The sequence below is a fragment of the Parasteatoda tepidariorum genome, chromosome 2 (assembly GCF_043381705.1).
Source record: "Parasteatoda tepidariorum isolate YZ-2023 chromosome 2, CAS_Ptep_4.0, whole genome shotgun sequence".
Taxonomy (NCBI): domain Eukaryota; kingdom Metazoa; phylum Arthropoda; class Arachnida; order Araneae; family Theridiidae; genus Parasteatoda; species Parasteatoda tepidariorum.
In genome coordinates this window covers 30,085,492-30,108,381 of record NC_092205.1, presented here as the reverse complement: position 1 = coordinate 30,108,381, position 22,890 = coordinate 30,085,492, and the positions used below count along the sequence as shown (strand labels likewise).

Here is a 22,890-nt window from a genome sequence, read left to right as displayed (position 1 = left end):
GAAATAAAAATAAAAATATGACCACCGAAGCCGGCGTCTTCAGGGGGTACCGGCCTCGGAAGTCATGAAACAAAACATTTTCTATTGAGAGAGAGGCCAAATTAAATTACCCCTGAAGACGTCTGCTTCGGTGGTCGTATTTTTATTTTTATTTCCTTCGTTTTCTTTATTGTTATATTTATTCTTTCTTTCGAAATTTCTGCTGCTTTTAAGCGCGTTTCTTTCAAGGATAGTTTTGTCAATTCAGAATTAAATATTTTGTATTCTTTTACCATTTTTTAATAAATTATATGCTAAGAAAAACGTGCATTTATATGTTATAGATGTGTAACTTAACTTACCCTTGCAGCCGTTGGATTTTGATGCGATTGAAGCGTTGCTGTTAGAATCCATGTGACATCAATCAGTAAGTAAGTAGTCATCAAGTTAGTGTGAATTGTATTTCTTAAGCACCTGAGGTCTCTAAAAAGTTGAAATTGTTTTAGTAAAATTAAACATAAATTTATTTTACATAATCAGTCTAAATAAATTAAAAATAATAATGTCTAATAATGAATGTTAAGTTAATAATAATTAATATTAATTAAAGCTGCTAAAATATTTATTCAACGTTTGAAGGATGTTTCATGTTATAAAGGAACAAAATTCCATTAATAAAGTAGAAGAAAAATTTATCACTGTTTTTGTCACATTTTTTAATTGTATATATTTGTATATCACTGACTAAACTTATTACTGGTTTAGTTAGTTTAAAATTTACATGAATTTTCCATAAACAATTGGATTAAATAAAAGGACTTGTAAACCTAAAAATATGTTTCAGTTGTGAAAATTACACCAAGTTTAGAAGTCAGCACCAAGTAACATCTTTTATTCCTTATTTTATTTTATTCAAAATACGTAATGCACTACATTTTGCTTACTTATTTAAAATTTAACGACAGTAAACATATTGCCACACACTTTAAGTTTTTAATTATATGCGACTGCCATAAGTGAAGTTTTATGCCATCAGTCGTATGCTTTAAAGTTAAAACTATGACATTTTGTCACAGTTTTTCCTTAAAAACACTCGACGGCTGAACCGTCATTTTCTCATTACGACATTTTTCACTTCCCAGAGAAAAGAACAGAATTCTTATTCTTCCTAGAATTAATGACACCATTTTCCCCCGATGTATTACTGAATAATTAACAAATAAATGCATTAATACATTTCGCACTGGTAGAGTTCTTTTTAAAAAATTGAAATATACAGTACGCCAAAAAGAAAAACAAATGGAAAACCCTGAATACCTCTCCATCTAATGATTGGATCTTGACGTTCTTCGACTCATTCCTGAGGGCTCGAGTGGGTGACATCAAATATGCTGATTAATAAGTGCGGACGATATTTTAGGTTACGAAATCAGACACAAAAATGTATTTTGTCTGAATGAACATACCTGTTTTTCAACGGATTTGGTTTTTTATTATTATAGGCTACCCCAAAATATAGGGGGTAGCCTATGCATGTCATTAGAAAATATGATTTCCACTGTTTGGTCACGAGAGTGATTCAAAGTTTGAAGCCCTTAATGTGATTTAGACTTTTTGCTCATTTAGTCATATCTGGAGAAAATTTAAGCGAATTGAAAAATTTTTGCCCAAAGTTATAAAATCCGTTTATCCAAAGATTATTTTAAGCAAAAAAATACTTTTTAGTAAATATTCATTATTTTTTATTATTTTATTAAATAATATTTAAAAAATTATGAATTGTAAGGTATAAAATTTTTTACGTTATTTTAAAACATGCAACTTTGCATGGCAAAATACAAAATTTGAGCAAAATCTGTTGATTAGTTCTTGAGAAATCGAATTTTAAATCTTTGTCTTATTTGAAATACAATTTCTCAAGAACTATTCAACCGGTTTTGCTCAAACTTTGTATTTTATCATATAAAATTATGTTATTCAAAATTATGCCAAAAATTGTACATATTACAATTCAAAATATTTTTCGATCATTCTTAAATAAAATAATAAAAAATAATAAATACATACCAAAAGTTATTTATTACATGGAATTTAAAACGAGTTTAATAATTGTGTGCAAAAATTTTTTACTCGCGTAAATTTTCTTGAGATACGGCGAAATAAGCAAAAACATAAAATTAACATTAAAGCTTTCAAACTTTGGAGTGCTCTCTTGACCATACTATTGGGACCATATTTCCCAGATTGCCGCTACCCCCTATATTTTCGAGATCAGAAATCCGAATCTGCTACATAAAAGGCATGTTTTTCAGAAAAGTACGTTTTTGTGTCAGATTTCGTAATTTAAAATATCGCCTGCACTTATTAAATAACATATTTTAGGTCACCCCCTTGAGCCATTAAAATTGAGGGATAGAACATGAAAATCCCATGATTAGATCAAAAGTTATCAGGGTGGTCCTTTTTTTTTGCACACTGTACATGAGAAGTTTAGCCATTATTTGCCTAAATATTCCCTAACATTTGACGGCTATAGAAGTCATTTAAAGCAATGTGTTAAGAACAAAAAAAAGACATACTTGAAATGGAAGAACACAAAAAGGGCAAGACTCAATGCAACTAAGGATATTCCATATCCAACATAGTAAATGGTAGCCGCTTCTTTCATGTCCCACAGAACCTATTTGATAATGACATAATTATCCATAAAATGCAGACATTCAAGAAGATTCTAAAAATCGCATGGTTAATGCAAAGTAAAAATATTTTGAATGTATTTTTGTCAAACATCGCTCTTGTGTGAAAAATATACCGAAACAATTTTATGCTAGATTTGTAGGATTTTTTTAAAAAAATTTGCTTCTCAGCATATAATCTTAAAAACATTACATATTTAAATTTATATATTAAAAAAGTACACGTTAAAGTGATTACAACGTTTTAAATTAAATGTTTAGAAAGCGTAATATATATTTACATAATCTACGTATACAAAATTATCCATTATGCTTATTGTCAAAGGGAAGTAAAGCCTAGACTGTAACAATACAGTAATGAGTCTCGATAAGCAATAGAAGTGCTGTCGGGAGACTATTTTGTTCTTGTTTTAAACATCTTCTTACACGTCTTAATAGTGACACAAAATTATAAAAAATCCATGAATTAACTAATGGCATGTACTTTAAATGCCTTAAATGTATTACGCTGACATCTTACGTGTTATTAGATCTTTCATAATTTGCTGTAGTCCAAGTTTACAATTCAGCAGTTCAAACTTCATTGGTCAGTTACATCACTAGATTCTATACTTATTGGCAGTTAGAATGTGTGAGGAACCGATGCTCATCTTTTATAGATGAGCACAGGCTTATCGGATAAATAGTATCGAGGTATATTGTAACTCAGCGTGTCAACTGCTAACTCGTTTTTATATACAATACAACCTCATGGCTGAAAGCTCTTATATAGCAAGACGGTAAAGAGCAAAAACTGGTACGAATAGCATTTAATTTTAGCATTTTCTCGAGAAAAATTAAGTATCTGTAACTATCAAGATTTCTTTTTTAGTTTTAGCATAATTATGAAACTGTTTCTTTTCCAAGATAAAGTAGATATTGTTGAGTAGTTTAAAAAAAGAATAAATAAACTCCCTCCGAAAGTTAGAAATAACTGAAATTATTTTACTACCAGCCTTTCCTCTTTTCCGTCTCGCTTTCACACCTGTACTACCTAGATCACATAAATACATACGAGACTAAATAATAGTTTCAAATATTTTGAAGGTTCAATAGTTTATTTTTTTAAGAACAGTATTTTTCTAGTTTTCGTTTCATTCGGAAAATTTTCCTCATCTGCACATGAATGTTAATTGAATTTTTAAGTACGCTTTATATTAAAATTTATGAATATACGCTACTTGGAGGAAACATTGATTCAGTGCGTGAATTAACGTGCAAAAAATGTTGTAAGTTAAGGAACTGAGTTAGGAAAATGGGTCAAAAAATAAGCAAAGAGAATAGGAAAATAAAATTTCATTAAAAAAAATATCGATTTAAAATCACAAATAATAAAAATTGATTAAAAACCTGTGCCAGTTTTGACGTCACAAAGATACATCTACATTGTGACATCGAAACCCTTATGGTTTTTTTTAATAAATTTTTACTATTTGTGATTTTAAAACTTTGTTTTTAAAAAAAATTTAACTTCATCACAAAGAATTACTTTGTATTTTATAAAGAGAAAAGAGTTTTGCACCTTACTAGAAATTTTGGACTCTTTTGAACCTTAATATTATACATTTTAGCTCCAAATTATATGGTTCTAAGTTGAAGCATATTATCAGCAAAATAATTAACTTTTAAATTTGATTACAGATTATTATTCTTAAAGTTGAATAAGGAGCAAGGTTTCACTTAATACCACATTAAGAGATATCGAATTTCTACTAAATTATGGGTCAAGGATAAATATAACACTTACAGAATTGAATTTCTTGAGAATATAAGGTATGATAAGTATTTTAAATAAACATGATTAAAAGTTGATTTGATTTATATAAAGTATATATCTATTATTTTCTTTTAATTTCATTGCATAAAGTTTTGCATTAAATTAAACCTCAAAGTGCAATTATTTATAATCAGTTTGATTTAGCAATGTTAAAAATTTTGGAACGTTTTAAACAATAAAATTTTTTTAAATGAAATAAGGTGCCAAATTGTACCGTATTATAGGGCAAATTTACTATTCTTACGAGATTTCTTTAAACTAAATATCAAATGAATTTAAAAAGGATTTTTTTCAACACCTAATGAATGTTACAGGAATTTGCATGATATAAATGGTTTAAAATACCGGCATTAAATTTTAAAACTGAACCAATTACTCAGTATCTAATTTTAAGATATGAATTTAAGAAAAAATTTCAGTGCACAAGGAATATAATTTAGCTTCTAAGTCTCGTTAATTGAAGTTCTGAGTAAGATAATGATGAAAGATAAATCAAAGATATTCACAGTTAGGAAAAAAGTATAGTCAAAACTACCACGATATGGCAAAATTTACCAAGTTTCTGGCTATACGGGTATATTAAAATGCACGGCAATTTTTATCAAAGTGCTTTGGTGATGATTTTGGTTTAATTAAAAAAAATATGGCTTTATAATGCGTGATAAAATTTGGTAAATGTGATAATACTTGGTAATTTGATGATATTAAAGCATGGCAAAAAGAAATATTCGGTCAAATTATCTCTTTAGTTTTGTATTTTCTGGTTTCAAGAAATATAATTCTGAGTACCAGATTTTCGGGTAAACTGGTACGATTTACCAAATAAATGATCTAAATACCGTATATTTTGGTTTTATTAAACAAAAGTTAGCCAGAAATACCATTTGCCAGAATTTTTTTGCCAGAAATACCATTAAAGTACGGTACATTATCTGGTTGGTTGGTTGGTTCTAATGCCACATGCCATTCTAACAAGCCTGCTTGGTGAAACCGAGCTGATTCAAGGCAGAGGGTGCGCTTCTTGTTTTTCAGTGGCGCCATCTATGGCAAAAGAATTCGACTTCTACCACATCATACGTCACACCGTATATTTAAACGGTACATTATCTAATTATGGGTCAACAAAAGATAACAGCTCTTATTTTCGTTAAAGATTTATATAATTATTTAAAATAAACAGTAAGTATGCATAGAAAAGGAAATAGTTATTATGAGAAATATAAAATGCAATACTTGAAAAAACTCTTCTTCGTGAAGATTAACTGGTTTACACAATCTGTAATTTGACCAATCAGACCAGGTTCCATTACCAAGACATTGGCGGCTTGCATTAGCTGAAAAAAGTCATTTCATAATTTAAATTAATAAATTTTTCAGAGATACGTAATGATAAAAGCTGTTTCATACCTTTTAAAAAAACATCCCTTTAAAAGCTGTTTAGTGATTTATACTCACATACTTAAAAGATTTAAATTATCACGTTCACATATTTAAATTACTAGTTCAGAGTAATATTATGTTATTTTAATCGAAAAAACGTATCATGTTCAACTTATTAAACACAATTTTATTAATCTTAACTTCAAAAATTTATGGAAATATCAAATGTGATTTTTCCGCTTATTTATCTTTAAAGAATTTGTAATCAGGATAAGGTTTTATTTGTTTACTTGAAGTTGCCACCAGAAAACCTTTACAAAAATGTGTTATCAATTAAATATGTCTTACCATCAAAGCATGTGATAAATAACTTATGATAAATTATAAGGCTTGAAGGAAACTTTGAATTGAAAATCAAAATACATATAAAGATGCAATTAAAAATTTCGAATTAAACAGAATTTTTTCTAATAATATCATTTTCTAATGAAGAGATGGAGTTTTGAGATATCAGTTAATATAAATTGTGTATTATATTATTTACTAATGTAATATTATCTTTGGATGGAGTATCTTTCGTATTTTTAAAAATAAAACATATTCTGTTTAGGATTTTACGGCTTTGATCCAGCTTCATACTCTGAAGTTGTGGTTCAACGGTAAAGCAGAACGAGAGTTATTTTGCTAGATGCAAATTATTAAAAATAAATTTTTAAACGTATCAAATAAATAAAAAACTCAAAAAAATGAGTGAGAAACAAATTAAATCACTAATATCAAGTCACTATCATTCGCAATCACGTTATCAAGAATCACTATATTATGACCCAAATTAGGGTTTACAACTACCAATGTGCAACTCCGTATCCTAGTAATTTTGAACACGATCCAGAAGACAAGGGAACTCCTGGATCAAGTATTAGGAGTAAATTGCCTTCGTGGAGGACTTTTAGATGGAACTAACCCGCATTTGCGTTACATGGAGAGGCAAACCACGAAAACCTCCACGGTTAGCTTGATAGCAAAGGGACTCTAATCCATGATCCATCTACCACTGAGGATATTTACGTCAGTACGGTGATCAGTACGAGTCGGGGGAGGAATTCGAATCTACCAGCCATCGCTGGGATCGAACCTGGGTCACCTCATTGGAAGGCAAGTGCTCTATCCCCTGAGCAAGAATCACTATAGAAAAAAGTAGAAATGAAATCATTAAAACCTTTCCGAAGTCATTAATCAAAATACCAATCATCTAAGAACTTTTCCCTGCCTTTGGCACTCAAACAGGTTTTGATATTTTCAGTCCTTTCTTCTTCATTAGTGAATTATTTGACGGATAAAAAAGTTTCCGATAAATTATTAATTTGCTGACTCTTTGTGTATACACTTAATTTAACTTTAAGCTTAATTGGGATTCTAAAAACACACTGAAAGCAGTTATTCCCTAATACTTGAATACTCCGTATAGCGCATACGAAGTACTGCAAAAAAAATTCATTATGATGTTTCTTTTTTATTTTTCAAATATTTCATTTTGTTCCCGTTCTTATCAGCTAGGATAGACAGCAAATGTTTGTAAGCAATATTGCTAGGAAATTTTTTTGTTTTAATGAAACCAGCGCCGCATTACACCAGCTCCGGCTCACACTAACCATAGTGCTGACATAAAATATCCTCAGTGTTAGATGGATCATGGGTTAGAATCATCTAATTTGGGCCACTGATCTAACCATGGGAGGCTTTCGTAGTTGTCCTCCCCAGGTAACGCAACGCGGGTTAGTCCTCCACGTCCTGCGAAAGTCCACCACGAAGGCTAATTTGCATCAATGCTTGATCCAGAATTTCTCTTGTTTTCTGAGTTGGGATAAAAATTACAAGGCTACGGAGTTAAATATTCATAATCGTAAATTCAGAGTCTGGTTGGCTGTTCCACGCCGATAATAAAATAAAACACAGTGGAATCATGGTTCAACGTTGTCCGTTTCATAATAAATGTGCTTTATTTCTTTTACCCCGATATTATTTCCCCCGTGTGTTATATTTAACGCTAGTTCAATTTAAAACGTTAAGTTAAGGTTCCACTATATAAAATCACATTGAGTTGATTGAATTACAAAATAGACATGAATAAAGGTTTCAGCATATCTAGTATCAATTCTTATAATTACTATTTCAGTTATAGTATTTTCAAACTGCTCATATATAGCTTATTATTAATAATAAATCCTTTCCCATTGCAATTTTATTGATTTTTTTTACCCCTTTCTTATATGAAAGTTTTCCTTTAATTCTAATTTATTCAAACATAAGCGCTAACTATTAGTTATTTTAATTGAGTTTAATGCAACTATTTTTTGATGTTAAATTATGCAGCTAAGGGACCTTAATTGACTGTAAGGAAAAGCTTTGATTTCCATAGATTATTTTCTCTTAAGAAATTAAATATTCAAATTTATCAGACGCGATAAATAATTTTGCTTCAAAGATTATTTACGATAACAAAAAAATGTTTAAAATTCGAATACAAAAATGAAAGAAGTGATAAACACAGGGGAGAAAATAAATATTTTTATCAAATCTATTCAAATTATCAACATCCGAAATTTATCATCCTAATTGATTATGATTATAGCTAAGAATAAAATGTATTTTAAGTATAATGTTACTTACGATACGTTAATGTCAATTTATGCTTTAAATAGACTTAAAAATTTCAATTATTTTCATAAAACACAGTTCAAATTGAAGTATATATTAATGTATTATTTTGAAAACATCGGTTTAATGGAAAATTAACAAAACAGTTTCGAAACGGGAAAAGTATTAATTTTTATTAACTAATAAAAATAAACTTAATACCTATTAAATAATTAAAACAACTTGACATATTTATTTAAAATTAAATTTATTGTTAGAATTTAACAAATAATTGAACGAATAATTGAAACATTCTTAAATATTGATTATTTATTGACTAAGGTTTTTAGTGTTTTATTCCTTGACGAAGCCTTAAAAATCAAAATTTTTCTCTGAAAATAACCTCTTGAGAACAAAACATCACTTAGACATTATCTGGTCGATATTTTGACATCTTTCAGACACTTGCAGGTCTATTCTCATGTCAGGTGATAAATAATTCCATTTATAAATATAGTTAAAATATCATTCGAAACAAAATTTCTGTTAAAACTCTTTCGTGTGGAGTTGTTCTAGTAATAAGACCAATAACGTCATTTACCTAATTTCTTTTCGTACATTTTAGTTTTTACTGTTTAATTAAAAATTACTTATTTAACTCACATTTTTTTAATTCATAATAACTCAGTAAATTTTGTCATGAAAGGACTTACTGTTGGTATCATAGCGCACACCGTTGAATTCTTCAAAACATGGAACCCGGGCAATGGTGCCAGCAGCAGTTGTTGGCCAACACGAAATGCCGTCCCATGTAGAATTGCAATAAACATCTGGAAAAAATTAATTTTCAACATATAATTTCTAATCTCAACATATTACTACTGAAAATGCATTAAATACTGAAATACTGAAAATACACAAAATTGTTGAAACATTAAAGAAATATTGTCAAATTGTATACATATACTGTACAAAAACTCGGTAAAGTTTCTCGTTAGTAAAGTCCCAAAAAAAGTTAGTCTAAAACGTTCAAAACGTCAAAAACGAAAGTCTAAAGTTAGTCCCAAAGTCTAGTTAAATCCAATATCATTTTATTTCAGTTACATCATAAATTGTGAAGTATGATCGATAAATACTTCCATAGTGTCATTGATTGCACAAAAATATTGCAAAAGACCCAAAAGTTTAACGGTGACTGTAAACTGAACAATATTTGTTTACAACGCCATGTTTTCTTTACAACTCGGCCTCGGTATTTAGGTATGACTAATGCATATTGTTTTAAGTTCATTACTTATTTTACCCTTTTTTCTCGCTCCCGTGAAAATGACGGGGTGAGGTCTCGCTCTCTATTTCTTTCTCCCGTGATATTGGCGAGCTGGAGTGTTCAGTAGTAACGCACCAATAAGAATAAAACCAATTCATTTCTTTTGCCCGGAAAACATTTTATTTCTAATTTTACACACCAGATGGCAGCACTAGGATATTTTTAAGGTAATTGTAGATAGTTGGTTTCTTTTAAACTAGATGTTAGCACTAATCAAATACGTAATAAAATACAAAAGCCGAAAATTAGGCACTTTTATGACCGTTTCTTGAAAATTGACCGATCGTTAAGGGGTTAAGTAGGTAAATGGCTTATTTGCATTTATTAAAGTTCATTTCCTTTATGTTGCTTCCTAAATTTGGTGCTCGGTATAAAATGGTTAGAGGTATGTCCTAAAATGACTTCTTACGGTAAATAGTTTTGTTACGGTAAATAGCTACCATGGCCTGCATTTGAGCACGTCAAAAATACCCTAGTAATTCTGGAACCTTCCTCTGCTTTTATAAAAGGAAGAAAAATAAATGAGAAGGAATGAGAATAGGTGTTTTGTTTCTTCAAAACACCTATTTTTGGTGCAACCTTCTACTGATATTTGGATATATATATATATATATATATAGTTNAAATGTTTGCAAAGTATATAACTGAATATATATATATATATATATATATGAATAACCTGTCCAAATTTCCAAAAAAAACAGCAAGAGTAAGCAGAATCCACCGATAACAGCACCCAGTCATAAAATAAATAAGAAGATAAAACACTAACAACATACTAGCTTCTTCAGGGGAACATTACCACGCAGTCAGTGCAGGAGCAATTTCCGCAGGATGGTGGCAAAATATCACTAACTTTCCTAGGCCCTAACTGCTCCCATCACCCCAAAAAAACGAGAAACACGAGAAAATCAAACGAAGATTACATTTATATACCGAAATATTGAAAATTAAAGTAGAAGTATTTATTTATATACTCGACGAAAGATAAAGTCGATCATTAAGATGCAAGTTAAATGCTGCATGTTCGAGTTTTGAGCACGGTACTAGTTCGTCTATTTAATATTGGAACGATTTGAGTATGTCGTTTTCCCAGCTGTAAAGAAATGAAATTTTTTCAACCTTTAATATCCTATTGCGGATATTAATAGTTGCAGTATTTATCAAATTTCGTATAAATGTGGTCTTTCATATATTGAACAAACTAAATGCAGGGTTTAAATTTGTCTGACATCTGAGAACATTGAAGATTTGCCCAAAATCAGGATATTAACCGATCTTCCATCACCCTACATCAGGGGTGGCGAACCTTTATACACCAGTGTGCCATTTTCTCTAAAAAATTGCTTAATGAGGTCATAGACGTGCCGTCAAATAATTTTGACTTCGTGATTATTGGGAAAATAATAATACTAAATACTATCAACTCAAAGCTCTTTATTTACATTGAAAAAAAATACATTTTGCAATGTCTCAGTTATACACTTAATTCGAAAGTAACATCAGTGTGACTTCTGTTGTTGCAGATTAGATGACCAATAACTTATATTAGGTTGTAAGACGTTAGTTTAAGCTGTTGATTTTTTTTGCTAGTTATTTATTATTAGCTTGTTTTTTACGGCTATTAATAGTTTTTTTAGTATTAGTTTTTAATTTTTTATTAATAATTAATTACTTTTATTAATTTTATTCATAATTAATTAATAATGAATTAATTATTAATTTTTTATTAATAATGCTTATTATTTTGTTTGTTTTTTGTGAATTTTAATTTAATTGTTACATATGCTTCATAGCGTAATAACATTTGTGTAATAACAATTCATAGTGTAACAACAATTGTGATCGGTGGAGTGTCCAAAAGTATTGTGTCGCGTGCCATTGGTTCGCCATCCTTGCCCTACATGGTTGGAGTTTTCCTCTTCCAAAATTACTCAATCATCATTAACGGAATGATTTGTGGGAATCATTCCATATTTTGAAAAATTCTAATATTTTAGTTAAACGTCTTTCTGGTATCCCACCATTTCCCAAATTATCCTTCTGCATCCTGGGGTTTCCGCCAAGCCTCCTCACCCTTGCTTCTTATCTCACTTCTTTTGTTGTCCTGCTTAAATTTGTTCCTCTCTCTCTCTATTGACTAACTTTCTTTGCATGCGGTTTCTCTTTACTTCTCTACTGTTATTTGAAGTTTAGATACCGAGGAAGGTTCTTGTTTATAGAACCGAATCTATAGTATTTATACTTCTGTATTTTCATTTGTGCGTTATTCATGTGCGTTATTTAAAGTGTACCCTATGCTTTTTTGATTGGATATAATTTATATTGTTTTATTTGATATAGTTATAATTTGAGGAAAAAGAAAAGGGGATATGTTGAAATATCGTTATTAATTCAAATGCATAACGATGTCTCAATATGGTTAAAACAGGAATTATATGTCACTTTTTGCACTTACTCGCCAATCACCTCCTTAGTTAATTAGCCATCACCTTAGATAACCTCTTAGTGAGATAATAAGCGGTGTGTTTACTCTTAATTTCCATCAAGAGAGATTTTACGGCATTAATAGGTAAGAAATTTTAAAAATTCATAGCGAGGTTTTTGAAAATTTTAAATTTCTTAGTATCACTTAAATTTTAGATTTTCAACTTGACAGTTTCAACATCAAGATAAGATCTTAATTTGTGCTTTTTTTTTCTTTTTTTGTAAGAAAAAAAAATACATTGATTCCTTCAATTTTTTCTTTCATCTTCAAAAGTTTTTAACATTGCAGTGAACCAAGTTTATTCTTTTTAAACCAGTTAGTAGTGCTGTGTGATTTATAAATTTATTACTTTTCCCCCCCTCAGTCAGAATAGTATTCCCCATTATTAATGAGAGTCTGAAAACAATAGTTTATAACCAAAGAATACGGTTAAGCGGTAGGTTTCTTAATGCCCCACTGTAGGGCCTCCAGAGATTTTACAAAATACAGATCCATGAATATTTTCTTCGATGTTGCCTCAAAGAGAGATTCAAATTGCCTATTGAAACAAATTGCAAGTGCGCAAATCTTACGTTATAAGCTGCATGAAGGAAAAAATCTGGTGAAATTAACGAACTGTACAGTANATATATATGAATAACCTGACCAAATTTCCAAAAAAAACAGCAAGAGTAGGCAGAATCCACTGATAACAGCACCAGTCATAAAATGAATAAGAAGATAAAACACTAACAACATACTAGCTTCTTCAGGGGGACATTACCACGCAGTTAGTGCAGGAGCAATTTCCGCAGGATGGTAGCAAAATATCATTAACCTGCCTAGGCCCTAACTGCTCCCACCACCCGAAAAAAACGAGAAACACGAGCAAATCAAAAGAAGATTACATTTATATACCCAAATATGGAAAATTAAAGTAGAAGTATTTATTTATATACTCGACGAAAGATAAAGTCGATCTTTAAGATGTAAGTTAAATGCAGCATGTTCGAGTTTTGAGCACTGTACTAGTTAGTCTATTTAATATTGAAACGATTTGAGTATGTCGTTTTTCCTGCTGTCAAGAAACTAAATTTTATCAACCTTTAATATCATATTTCGGATATTGATAGTTGCAGTATTTATCAAGTTTCGTATAAATGTGGTATTTCATATATTGAACAAGCTAAAAGCAGGGTTTAAATTTGTCTAACAGAACATTGAAGATTTGTCCGAAATCAGGATATTAACCGATCTTCCATCCCCCTACATAGTTGGAGTTTTCCTCTTCCAAAATTACTCAATCATCATTAACGGAATCGATTTGTTGGAATCATTTCATATTTTGAAAAATTCTAATAGTTTAGTTAAACGTCTTTCTGGTATCCCACCATTTCCCAATTTATCCTTTTGCATCCTGGGGTTTCCGCCAAGCCTCCTCATCCCTGCTTCTTATCTCTCTTCTTTTGTTATCCTGCTTAAAATTGTTCCTCTTTCTCTATTGACTAACTTTCTTTGCATGCCGTTTCTCTTTTCTTCTCTACTGTTATTTGAAGTTTAGACAGCGAGAAAGGTTCTTGTTTATAGAACCGGAACTATAGTATTTACACTTCTGTATTTTCATTTGTGCATTATTTAAAGTGTACCCTATGCTTTTTTGATTAGATAATTTATATAGTTTGATGTGATATAGTTATAATTTGAGGAAAAAGAAAAGGGGATATGTTAAAATATCATTATTAATTCAAATGCTCAATATGTTTAAAACAGGAATTATATGTCACTTTTTACACTTACTCGCCAATCACTTCCTTAATTAATTAGCCATCACCTTAGATAACATCTTAGTGAGATAATAAGCAGTGTGTTTACTCTTAATTTCCATCAAGAGAGATTTCACGGCTTTAATAGGTAAGAGTTTTTGAAAATTCATAGCGAGGTTTTTGAAAATTTTAAATTGCTTAATTTCACTTTGATTTTAGATTTTCAACTTGACAGTTTTAACATCTAGATCTCAACTTATGGTTTTTTTTGTAAGAAAGAAAAACATACTGATTCCTTCAATTTTTTCTTTCATCTTCAAAAGTTTTTAACATTGCAGCGAACCAAGTTTACTCTTATTAAACCAGTTAGTAGTGTTATGTGATTTATAAATTTATTACTTTTCGCCCCCTTAGTCAGAATAGTATTCTCTATTATTAATGAGAATCTGAAAAAAATAGTTTATGACTAAAGAATATTGTTACGTGGTAGGTTTCTAAATGCCCCACTGTAGGGCCTCGAGAGATTTTTCTTTAGAGCAAAATACTGATTCATGAATATTTTCTTCGATGTTGCTTCAAAGAGAGATTCAAATTGCCTATTGAAACAAATTNGCATGTAATAAAAATGATTTAGTCTGTTAAATTAACTTTTCAGTTTTTTTAACTAAATGGGGAGTAATAAGAACTATAAAGTTAAAAACCACAGTTTCCGGTAAGACAAATTAATGATTACAGGGAAATAATTACCAAAGAAAGCATTTACGGAATTCAAATGCTTTCTTTGGTAATTATTTCCCTGTAATCATTAATTTGTCTTACCGGAAACTGTGGTTTTTAACTTTATAGTTCTTATTACTCCCCATTTAGTTAAAAAAACTGAAAAGTTAATTTAACAGACTAAATCATTTTTATTACATGCACTAAGGTATCATGATAAAACTAATGAATTTTATTACACATTGTAAAATCATATTTTATTGTTAGTTTAACCGAAATCATTACCAATGCGCTTCGGCAAAGAGTACCGAGTTTTTGGCCCTGCATTGAGCCAAAAACTAAATATTTTTTCATATTTTGTCCGTTTTGACCACACTTTATTTCTTACGAATGGAATAGTAAAGGAAAAAATAAAATGCTTATCTAACAAAGCCTCTAACCACAAACAGTAAAATTGCAGTTGAGCTCATTATAATTATTGCTTATAATAAGTGAAATTTTAAACTAAAAATGTGTATATAATCGTAATAAAGACAGATTTCAAAAGGCAACATAAGCAAGAATGTTCAAATTAGGAGCTGTTTCAATTTTTACCTTTATATCTTTGCTTATTAATCAATGTAAACTGTATTTGTAAAATTAGAATAATAAGTTTATCGGTATGAGTTGGCAATTTCATCAACTGCAGTTAATATCAACTAATTAAGATAACACATGCATAAAGGGATAAATGTGGTCAACAGAAAGTTAGAGATCTGTAAATAGTGTTATTTCAGTCCGTCTAAGAATTTGAAAAAAAAAATTGTTTCATTCATCTTAAAATGATGCATGTATGAGCAGTTCAACATAAGAAAGAACAAACATTTTATTGATGACAAGCATCATTTTTAAGTAATGTAATTATTGAAATATTTGGTGATTTACTTTAAATTTGGTATCCAGTATTTGAGCTAAAATTCCTTATTGACTTAACAGAAAATTTACTGTTAGTTATGATAATGAATGACCTATCATTGATGTATTCGAAAACATGGGTGCGCAATAATTTTTAAAGCAAATCTATTCACCCAAGTAAAAATTTATGTAACACTTCGGGTTATCTAAAAAGTATTTTGAAGCTGTCGATTAAACTGAAATAATTTTCTTGCATAGTTTCCTGATTGATGATGTGGACTTAATGTTTCGAACAGAAAAATGTCTAGGAAAAACATAAAGATTTGGAAAAGGTCGCAGAAATTATCGGACTTTTGGGTAACAGGGAAAAAACTAAATGTGTTGTTATGGACGGAGAAAATGAATCAACCACGAGTGCATTAAATGTTAAAAATGGTTTGAAACTGTGGCCTAATTCATATATTTTGGAACAATTAACACTGAAAAAAATGAGCTAAACACAGAGATACTTTTCCATGCTTAAATTGCTTAAATCTTCTCTGCTTTTAAGAAAATTGAAACTACAATTATACGAAACAAGAATTGGTCCCATTATTACATAGACAGCAGGAACTTCTACTACCACTCAGAATGACGAAAAGATGTTTATAGCAAATTTGAGAGAAAGATTCTCAGGAAAATATATCAACCAATCAAAGATGGAGATTTTTGGAGAATTAGGAGAAACTTAGAGTTAAGTAAACTGTCTAAAAATACATGTATAGTAAATTTAATAAGCACAGAAAGAATACATCTGGAGTGAATGAGTGAGGAAAACGCAACAAAGAAAATTTATAAAATAAAACTAGAAGGAAAGAAAAAAGTCGGACGCCTTAGAAAAAGATGGCTTGATGAGGTAGAAGGAGATCTAAAAAAATAGAAAATGAAAAATTGAAGGATAGAAGCCAAAGACCAGAAAAAGTGTGGTAAAGGAGACCAAGTACCTTCATGGACTGTAGAGTCGAGGAGTAAATAAGTGAGTTTCCTGATTATTCTCACTTAGTGCAACCGGAAACATATGAGCATACTGATATTTAAAATGATAATATTTATTTATTGCATTGTTCATTGATAGTGATACTAGTATTATTTATTTCAAAACATTATAAGCCAGGAACATGAGAAATGATATAATACTTGACAAACTTAAAATTTTTTTCCGCATACTTTTATGGTTTTAGAAAAAAATTTGGTATCAATTTTCAATACTGACAAATCATTATTAATTTTTGTAGTTTTAGTACTTTTTTTTAACGGTGAAGGTGTCTTCCTCCAGATTATTGGGATACCACAAGGTACCAATTTTTCAAGTATTTAAGCTGACCTTTTTTTACACTACTTTGAAAAGAATGCTGAGATATTTATTAGGAATGACTCCAGATTTATTAATGATTTTACTTTATTCAGATGTATTTATTTTGATACTGCAATCATAATATGTCAAAGGAATTAAAAACTAATTAGTGTGTGTGCGTCTAATTTATCATCGGACTTCCTTGATTGATTCATTTCCTTGAACTCGTCTCATACTCAAGTTTAATGTTTTGATAAAATAAATTACTTTAGATTTCCTGTCAGCCAGAAAATAAATTTACTGGAATTTCGATATTTTTATACGTATTTACAGAAACGTAATTTTATCTCAATTAATCGTATTAAGTTTTTTTGTAAATAATAATTTGCTTATACTAAATAATTCTAAATCTTTACGTGAACTTCTCTTGAAAAATGGTATCCGTAATTTTATCTCAAATTAATCGTATTAAGTTTTTTGTAATCATTATTTGCTTATACTAAATAATTCTAAATCTTTACGTGAACTTCTCTTGAAAAATGGTATCCATAATTTTATCTCAAATTAATCGTATTAAGTTTTTTTGTAATCATTATTTGCTTATACTAAATAATTCTATATCTGCACGTGAACTTCTCTTGAAAAATGGTATCCTTAATTTTATCTCAAATTAATCGTATTAAGTTTTTTTGTAATCATTATTTGCTTATACTAAATAATTCTAAATCTTTACGTGAACTTCTCTTGAAAAATGGTATTCCGATTGGATTTGAAGACAGATATTTCATTCTGTAGAAAATTGGATGGATGTCATTCTGTTTGGGTGAACGCACTGACCTGCATTTCTTTCCATTTGGAACCATGACCGCTAACGTGTATAGAAATGCCATCATTTGTGTTTTTTTATGCTGATGTCCTTATGCTGGTGCAATGGGTGATGATTTCAGGCTACAGGACGATAACGTATCAGCGCACAAGATTCTGAGCGTGGATGATTATTTTCATCAGCAAGCAATTCAGTGCGTGAAGTGTCCAGCTCGTTTACCGGACTTGAATCCTATCGAGCATGTTTGGGATGCTTCAGAAAGCATGAAAGCAAAAATAAAGGATTCAAAAGAAAATCTTTTAAAATTAATTTATTAACTTTTATACGAAATTTACTAATCATTGGGATAATTTATTTATGAATGACTCATCTAATTCGAGATTGGCCAAATGCAGTTCCAAATTATAAGTATTTTCACGGTAAAAGAAATACATGAAAAGTTGCTCGAGATTAGTTGCAAGATTTTATAGAATCTATGTAAGTCATAAATGTTTCACTTCAAAAGCACCTTAGTAATTACTTTTACAACTTTTTGATGGAACTTTTGAGTGTTGAAAGCTCGGAAAATTCTATAAAGTGGGCTCTTTAAAATATTCCAGTCTTAGAAGACTCACATAAAAATGGGAATACAATATCAGCTTATAAAATCTAAAACTTTGCTGTAACAGAAGTTAACAACTCTTAAACATAAAATATCTAACTCGAAACTTAACGCTATTTATTCACAAGTGGAAACTCTATATTTTATGACTTGTAATCTTTTAAACTTCTGTTATAGATGCAAACATTTTAGGACCATTTTTTCCCCTTATAATTAAAAGCCTTTACCCATAATATTTGTATTGCGGGATGCAATTATTTAATTATCGCAATTATTGTTGTTTAGATATTTCATTTAGAATGAAAAGATTTTACTCATGGATAACAATTTAATTGCGAGATATTATTACTTCAAAACTGGCATATTTGTTGCTGTGATATTTTATTTAGAATGTAAATACGTGTAATGTAATAAATTTAACTCAATCTTTTAAGATCCTAGTTTTGAATAACGGCAGGAAACGTGATTTTAACTTAGAAATATAGTTGAAAAGAAAGCTATATAATAAATGCGATGAAAAAATAAAATTACTTAAATGTACTAATTATTTTTAAATTATCATGTTGAAATTGATAAATTTGGACTTTTATCGCTTTTTTAATACAAAGCGACGGATTTTGTAAGTGTACTTCTTCAAATTTTGATCATAAAATGAAATTCACTAAACTAAAATAAAAAAGATTTTCATGCGATATAAAATTGTCCAAAAGGTTTTTTCAATCAAATTTCCTACCTTTCTTAAAACATTTTAATTGCATTTTAGAATTCCGATAAATGAGATGAAACCAAATATAATCGAGTCCTTTTGTTAACGCATATAAACAGAAAATTAAATCTTAAAACATTTTTAACTGAAAAAATAATATTTAAACGTTGTCCAATATATTAGACGTTGGGCTTCATGAGGAGAAAAAATCTCTGGTATGCGTACCAGGTAATGGCATTTTCATTGCATTTTAGGATTCTGATAAAGGAAAAAAAAACTGATTTTAGTTTCACAAAGACAGCTGATTCGTTTAGGTATATGTACGGAAAATCAAATCTTAATATAATATTCCCACGTGAAAAAATCTTATCAAATATTGTCCAATATACACTGTTGAAAACAATTTCGAAAGAACGCCTTTTTTATTAAAAAAGAACAGAAAAAGAAACACCTATACATGCAAATAAGGTATCAGATGATATTTATGCTCTTCACAGGCACCTATGCCTTGCAGTGGCATGTAACGTCGTAAAGCAGCTCCATTGAAATCACTTTTGTGTAGAAGTACTTCAATTGCTCGGTGAAGCGTGTAACTTTAGGATGTTCTGAAACACATTAGTTTAGCCCTCACCTTGTCTTATGAATTTCTTTGTTTGTCCATTGTAATTATTGTCAGTCGTTATCATCTAGTCGAGTCCACAAGATGGGGACAGTTGGGTGATCTGTCATTTCAGATATCCTCAAGACTGTTATAAGACACTTCTAGCCAAAAGGGACAGGTCCATGAGAGTGACACAGCTGTCTCACACCCGGTATAATGCAATAGAATCATCCATTTCACAGATAACAGTCATTCAGAGTTTTAATGCAGGTGGCCTGTATGTCAGGTGCTTGGTAAACTTCATCCCTTTGAGTGTGAACCACAAAAAGAACAGTCTAGAACGGTGCAGAGAACACCTGTCTTGGACAGAGGATGATTGGGTCTGGTTTAAATTAGTGATGAGTTGTGATTCTGACTGGATAGTGTATCGAGACGTGTTCTGATCTTGAAATTCGATCCGACAGTCGATATCGGCCCTCTAAGAATGTTGAAAAAGCCCTCTATGGTTGAAGTGGTTTGATGGTCTGGACAGGCATCTTAGTAGATGGACATACTAACCTTCATGTGTTCGATAGAGGTGCTTTGACAGGTCAGCGGTACATGGAATAGATCCTTGCACCTTGTGTGAGACTTTTCTACTGAGAATTTGGGCCAAGGTTAACGACGATAACGCCCGTCCATACAGTGATCAGTTGGTGGACGAATACCCGTAATTGGAGGATATTTAGTTATGTTGTTGTTGTTGCTTATCCACTTGGTCTAGAGATCAAGACCAAGTTCAGTAGATCATGTCGCATCAGCAAGTCATAGACAGTCTCTCCATCACTTATCAGTTGCCTCACACAGGCTCCAATGCAATCCAAAAGAAGAGATGGCGAAGCGATGGCCGAGCAATGACAACAGGCATAAGTCTTTTTCTTCGCTCTGAAAGTCAAACACTCTATATGGTCGGTCCTAAGTCTTGACAAAGCTGTTTGAGCAAATCTAGGACAAGTGCACTGCAGGGATAATCCGGGGAATTTGGCGGTATACCAATCATGATCTGGTGGGTGCTTCCACGCTGAATTTACCCTAGCTAACTTCAGGGAGTGAACCTCAGACACTAGTAGTTTAGAGCAAGATATTCAGTTATTGGAGTGGCCTGTGATGCCCCCTGACCTTAAACCCATTGAACACTTATGTGACGGCCTTAGACGCTGAATAGTAGCTCGAAAACCAGCTACAGCGACCATCGATGAGCTCAAGAGTGCATTTGTGAAAGAATGGGCGCGGTTGCCACAGGGATAAGGATCCTGGTAAACAGTACAAAACGCCCGTGCAATAGTTGTGTAGCTCCTAGAGGCGATCTCACACTATATCAGACTTGTTTCTCTCTGACTGATAGAGTGTCGGTCAGTTACTGCGCTAGACCAAGTGACCAATTTCCTTATTCAGAGTACAGGGCAAGTCTATTTTTGTTTTTCAATATATTGATCTTATATCGGATATTTTCGCAAGGTTTGGTTTTTATGCTTTCTTAGATTTTTTATAGCAAAAAAAGCATTTTTCTCTTGTATTGTTTTAATCTGTGTATTAAGCGCGTGTTTCACACGGAGAAAAATATTCTGGTACAATTACCGTTTTGTATGGCTATAGCACTTCAGGCAATAAAAAACAACATAATTATGGCTAATAAAACCAAAATATATGGTAATTTAAAAATCCATATGTAACTTTTCTGTTCATATGATATCCTTTTATGGAACATTCTGGTTTCTAAAATTATTGTTCTTATTACCACAGTGAAAAATATAAATTTAAAAGCAAATTTTACAGAATAGATGATTTTCACCTATTTGGTAGGTCACCTTTTTAGGCATCCTGGTAAATTGCTAAATTTTATCATGTATTATGGAATCATATATTATTGTTTATTTTACAAAAATCATTACCAAAGGGCTTTTATAAAATTTACCAAATTATTGGCATCCCCATAGAGCGTGATAGCTTTCACCATATTTTGGCAGTTTTGAGGGTACTTTTTTTTCTCAGTGTAGGAGGTTAAGAAACAATCTTTTCCAATTTATTATTTTTTTAAATTTAACAAAAATATTTGCAAATTTTGTCCCAAAGTCAACTTGGTTAGTTTCACATAGCTGCGGTTAGAGTTAACATCAATATCAGAAATTGATTTGAATAAAATATTTAGACGTGATGATCTGGGGAGAAAAGTTAAAAAATAACATACAAATAACTCAAAAGTACATAAGGTTCAAAATTCAATTACTTTAAAAATAATAAAAGCACTACAAAAGTACTTAAATTATTTAAAATTTTATCTTAATTACTACTATACGATATTAAATCATAAAAATTAATGCATAATGGGAAAATGCATCCTCTTGTTGATAAGATAGACTTTTTTGAGACAGTTATTAACTTCTTATACAGTTATTAACTCCTTCGGAAAATCGGTTTATGTATTTATACTTTAATAACTACACTAGATTTTTAAACTCTGTTTCGGAACTACTGAAGAGATAAATTCACATGCTATTAAATGTTCAAGTTGCTTGTTTATTCTATTAAATGTTCAAGTAAATCTGAAAAAAAAAATTTAATCATTTTTTTTCAAGGAGGATTATTTTTAATAGATTATAGCTTTCCTTTTTACAGAACTTTTTTCATTAGCCTTGTTTAGTATAGTTAAAATGTTCTCAAAAAATAAATAACTTTGCTTTAAGATTATATATTTATGTTAAAAAAGTTTCTAGTCTATTCCCGGGATACTTCTCTCCCTAAGTAAACATTATTTTAATGCGTTAAACAAAGGAAGTAAATTGGAACTATTGTATAAATTCTTTATATAAATAAAAAATCAATTGTCTTCTTCAGAAAAACTTTTAAGCAATAATAAATTATTCGATTAGTTCAGTAAAAGGTTTGTTTAAAATATTACTGAAGCACGATAGCAAAAAACTATCAAACAGAATTGTAATTTACATTTATATATTTCTTTTAATCTAAAAAAAATGTTTGTAGAAAAGAGAAAAAATAATTGAACCAAAAAGCATTTGAACGAAAAAAACCTGCGTGAAATTTTGTAACATTAGAATTTAAATTGCTGTTTCTAACGGCTTAATAAAGTTTTCAAAAAAAAAAGAAAAA

General features: G+C 30.3%; 1 protein-coding gene across 3 annotated transcripts in view; it reads right to left on the bottom strand.

Annotated features, from left to right (window-relative positions):
- LOC107454966 (diuretic hormone receptor-like) overlaps positions 1 to 22,890 on the bottom strand; it is a 174,151-nt gene that overhangs the window by 24,979 nt on the left and 126,282 nt on the right. For all 3 annotated transcript variants that reach the window (XM_071177413.1, XM_071177411.1, XM_071177412.1), the window contains exons 3-6: positions 9,222 to 9,338; positions 5,725 to 5,825; positions 2,559 to 2,659; positions 342 to 462 (exon numbers count right to left, since the gene is read on the bottom strand). In XM_071177413.1, coding sequence (XP_071033514.1) covers positions 342 to 462; positions 2,559 to 2,659; positions 5,725 to 5,825; positions 9,222 to 9,338 — 440 coding nt within the window. The remainder of the gene's footprint in view (positions 1 to 341; positions 463 to 2,558; positions 2,660 to 5,724; positions 5,826 to 9,221; positions 9,339 to 22,890) is intronic.